The sequence below is a fragment of the Nicotiana tabacum genome, chromosome 2, assembly GCF_000715075.1.
Source record: "Nicotiana tabacum cultivar K326 chromosome 2, ASM71507v2, whole genome shotgun sequence".
NCBI lineage: Eukaryota > Viridiplantae > Streptophyta > Magnoliopsida > Solanales > Solanaceae > Nicotiana > Nicotiana tabacum.
The window spans coordinates 113,189,180-113,194,145 of NC_134081.1; the positions used below are offsets into that span (position 1 = coordinate 113,189,180).

A 4,966-nucleotide genomic window follows, 5' to 3' on the forward strand; every position below is an offset into this window, starting at 1 on the left:
TTAAAAGAGATAAAATAATAAATTTCAGAAAACAAGACAAGACAATTACGTGGTTCGCCAATTTTACATACTCCACGATCACACGGAGAATAGGCTTTATTACTGAAGAAAAAGAAGAAGTTGTGAAGATGATTTACAACCGAGAAAGAGATACCTATTTATCAGCAGAGCAATCGATTGAAATCTTCAGCAAAATGACGGAGCCGGCGATTGTGAGCAAAATTAATTCTTTTACATATCTTTCACATGGGTTTATTCCCAAGTGGATTAATCAGTTGGCTCCTAAATCGTCATCACTATTCCCTACCATTTTTTGGAGCTTTATAAATAGACTCGTGTCTTAGTGTACTAGTAACTGGAACATAATTTCTTAATTCACCTGTCTAATTAGTTGCTACTATTGTTAAGTGTTAACCCTAAAGCATATATTACTGCGTCTTTCTTTCCTCCAAACGCATATTCGCAAGAGCCAAGAAATAGTTATAAGTTCATATTCTCATATCCTACTGTTTTAAAACACGGAGAAAAAATGGATGGTAATGCTGGAGAAGTAGCTAATCAAGTGTGTCCTCAAACTGTTGTGGCAGAGGTTACACGGCGCTGTGGCAATCACCATCCTACTGTTTGGGGAGACCATTTTCTTGCCTATGCTCATCTCTCGGTAAATTTGTATTTTAAGAGCCTCGTTTCGTTTCTTTTTTTCTTTTTTTGTTCTGCATATTCTTCTTGGTTTTAACACACTACTAGCGATGCCTTTGTTCATTTATTTTCAGTTGAAGCAATTCTATTGATCGATCTGTTTGTAAATGTCGAAGTGTGTGTCCATCTCATTTAAAATTTTAAATTGTTAGAAATAACATATTTTAATTTATTTAACTGTGTCCCAACATGTCCCCCCACTTGCGGATTTATTCTTTTCCATGGGTCAAGCACAGAGGCGGATGCAATATATTACCTACGGGTTCAACTGAACCCATAACTTTCGACGCGGAGTAGAAATTTGTAAGTAAAAATTCATTAAAATTGCAAAAATAGTAAATTTGAACCCATAACTTTAAAAATATAATGGGTTCAATGTTAAATTTTTTAAAATTGAACCCATAAAATTTAAATCCTGGATCCGCCTCTGGTCAAGCACATGATTTTTTTTATCCGATATTGAGTGTTAGTGAGATGAACTCACGATCTCTGATTGTTCTGATACCATATTGATGTTTGTAACCATCTCGTCTAAAAGTTTGAACTGTTATTAAAGAGAACACTTTTATTTACATAATTGTGTCTCAACAATAAATAATATAGAGCACAAAGATATAAAGAAAAAAGTTAAACTCTTTATTTACTCGCACAGGGAGCCAATGAATGGGAAAAGAAACAGCATGAACACCTAAAAGAAGAAGTGCGAAAAATGCTAGAGATGTCTCCTTCAAAATCTTTGCAAACTCTTGACCTGATCAACGCAATCCAATGTCTTGGAATAGCGTACCATTTTGAACATGAGATTGAGGAGTCATTGGCCTGTATCTACAGTTGTTATGACCAATTGAATGCTGAAGCTGATGAGACTGACCTCCATCTTGTTGCTCTGCGGTTTCGAGTACTTAGGCAACACGGTTATTATGTCTCATCTCGTAAGTAATCTTAATTCCTCCCACTTGACATTATGCAATTGTTACTCAAGCTAATTTGTTTGCTGTTAAGAGTTTAATTAACTTTTACGCACTGACCGTATAAAATATGATGAAGCAGATGTTTTTAGGAAGTTCACTGATGACCAAGGAAATTACAACAAAGCATTGGTTAGCGACGTGCAAGGATTGTTGAGCCTGTATGAGGCAACACAATTCAGAGTACACAATGAAGAAATACTGGACGAAGCAGTTAATTTCACCACCACTCATTTAAAGCTATTGTTGCTTACATTGAGCAATTCTTTCGCGATGAAAATCAGCAATGCACTAAAGTATCCAATCAACTATACTATGGTGACAGTAGCAACGAGGAAATACCTATCGTTTTACCAAGAAGATAAAGCACATGATGATGTGTTGCTAAATTTTGCAAAATTGGACTACAACATATTGCAGAAGATGCATAAAAGTGAGCTATGTGATATCACAAGGTAATTTGCAAGATAGATAATCACTAATTAGCATCACAGTTCACAGCACTGAATTACTTCTAAAAAAAATACATCAATTTTCAAATCCAACTTTACATTTTTTAGGTGGTGGAAAGAATTGGACTTCGCGAAAGCATTACCTTTTACAAGAGACAGAGTAGTTGAGTTGTACTTCTGGTCTTTGAGTATGTAATTTGAACCTCAGTGTAAGTTCGGCAGGAACATACTAACTAAAGTGTTATGCTTCATTTCTATTGCTGATGATATCTATGATACCTATGGAACAATAGACGAACTAACTCTCCTAACAAATGCAATAGAAAGGTATTTCTTTTTTCTTTTCTTAACATTAACTACTTAACTTTTATTTTCCCATGTAGTAATGTGTACGCTAAATAAGAAATTTCATGAAAAATCTTACCTATATTTAAATGTAGGTGGAACATTGACGACGTTTCAGAACAATTACCGTCATATATGAAGCTTTATTACCTAGCTCTTCTAGATGTTTACGTTGAAATTGAGAAAGAGTTGGCAAAGGAAAACAACTCATTTCAAGTTAAATATTCCATAGCTGAGGTAAATTAATTTGTAGCAAATAGTTATTTAGATAATCTACCGAATTAAATTTTTTATGAGAATTCACGAGTATGTGCTCTTAATTATATTCTTTCAGATGAAAAAGTTGATAAATGCATATTTTCAAGAGGCTAAATGGTATCATGGAAATAACGTCCCAACAATGGAACAGTATGTGAAAAATGGAATTCGATCTAGCACTACCCCATGTCTTGCGACTCTCTCTTGGTTAGGCATTGGAAATGAAGCAACGAAGGAGGCACACGACTGGCTTGCAAGTGAACCTCTAATTTTGGTTGCTTCTTCTATCATTGCTAGATTATCAAATGATATTGTATCACATGAGGTATATTATAATTACGAAATAAGTTTTGTAGCTTTTAGTTCAACACTGAATATTAACTAATACTACGCTTATTCCTTGTCGTACTTATGAGTTCAATATAAGTTATTGTGCGAGCTTAATATATAGTTGATCAAGGCCTCAAGAGGCAGATCCAGAAATTTCAATTGACTTAGGTTTCAACCGCTGAACCCATCACCTTGTTTGAATTATGGGGTCACACTTCAATATTTTCAGCAATTCTAATGGGTTTTGAACAAATAAGTTTAGACTAAAATTACGGGTTCATACCATTTTTTGTCTAATGCTTGTCGCTCTTATGGATATGCAGAGAGAGCAAGAAGGAGGAGATATATCAGGTGTCGAATGTTACATGAATGAATATGGCGTCACAAAGGAAGAAGCATACGTGGAGATTAGGAAAATAATGGATAATAGTTGGAAGGATTTGAATCGAGAATGCCTAAAACGTACAGTTGTACCTAGGGTTTTGCTCATGCCAGTGCTCAACCTTGCTAGGATGTCGGAGTTCTCATACAAAGATGAAGATTCCTATACTGTTTCCAAAAATGACTTGAGAGATATCATCTCTGAGGTGCTAGTTGATCCCATTACAATATGAAAACTTGAAAAGCAAAAACAAAAAGAAAACACGTATTGCAATTCTCTAGAATGCTTATATTTTTATTTTCAATTACTTTATTTCGGTTGAAAGGAGAATATGATATATATGTACTACATGTCATTATATTTGTAATAAAAGAAGTTCCTAATTTATCTATCTCAACTACTTCAATGGCAAACAGAGGAGGAACTTTGCTGCTTCCGGGGCAAACACAGGAGAATGCTTAAAGTTGGGATAAGCTAAATGTATTGGAATGAATATCATTTGGTTTCGTGTAGTTTGTTTAGTCATTGGAGTTGAACTCTTTTTTATACAGTCATCTTATCAATTTTTCACTTTGTACTGTTTTACTAATTTTTATGCATTTAGTTTTTTTTTGTGGGGGGGTACCTTGCTATAATATTAACATTTATCCAAAAGTATCCATGAAATCTATGGAGAAGAGAGAAGAAAGTATTCACATCACTCATGTCAAAGAAAATATCTCTAATATCCTAACCACTCAGGGCCCGTGCTATTGCCACCTAAAATAAATGCAAATTGACAGGACAAGTAACAATTGCAATTTAAAAAGAGAGTAGGGATTAAAAATACTAAACAAAATAATACCCTAATAAAAAATTATATTAACAGTGTAATAATATTAAAAACTGGATAATATAATAAAGAAAAATACATAACGAAAAAGTTATTCGATAACTATATAAAATTTTTTATAAATTTAATAAATATTTTGTTATTGGGTATACCGTATTAACAGATGAGATGACAATTGAAATTTATTAAAGCAATACGATCTAATATGTTAAACAAACTAGATCATAATTTAATTAATATTTTTTAATATTAGTACGACTACTACTTAACATTAATCCAAAAGTAACGTGAAATATATGAAGAAGAGAGAAGAAAGTATTCGCACTCATGTTAAAGAAAATATCTATAATATCCTAACCACTAGTAAAAGTTGGCTCGTGTTGCGTCCGGACCCAAGCGTTGGGTTGCATATTGTGAACTTTTACCATAGGTGCCAATGCATTAATATTGTGAAATTCTTTGTGTTTTGCTTTATGTGTCTTTATTTTAAATTGCTAATCTAATTTTGACATTATAAATTGTTATTCATTTGATATTAAAATTTTGTAAGTCTTGAAATTATAAAAGGTGCATCCTTATGCATTCTCATTAATAAGGTATTTTGACAACTTATTTTTTCTCGAATAGCTTTATCCCTCTAATTTGTTACAAGCTACGAAAGTTGTATTATTTTTGGTAATAGAAAAGTTTTCTTTTAGTG

General features: G+C 33.0%; 1 protein-coding gene across 1 annotated transcript; it reads left to right on the top strand.

Annotated features, from left to right (window-relative positions):
- The first annotated feature begins 309 nt into the window (after positions 1–309).
- LOC107819330 (sesquiterpene synthase 15b) lies at positions 310–3,825 on the top strand. The gene is made up of 6 exons (XM_016645435.2): positions 310–661; positions 1,352–1,631; positions 1,750–2,122; positions 2,560–2,701; positions 2,799–3,047; positions 3,376–3,825. The coding sequence occupies exons 1-6, from the start codon at positions 530–532 to the stop codon at positions 3,664–3,666; spliced, it is 1,467 nt and encodes a 488-aa protein (XP_016500921.2). The 5' UTR covers positions 310–529; the 3' UTR covers positions 3,667–3,825.
- Positions 3,826–4,966: the final 1,141 nt, after the last annotated feature.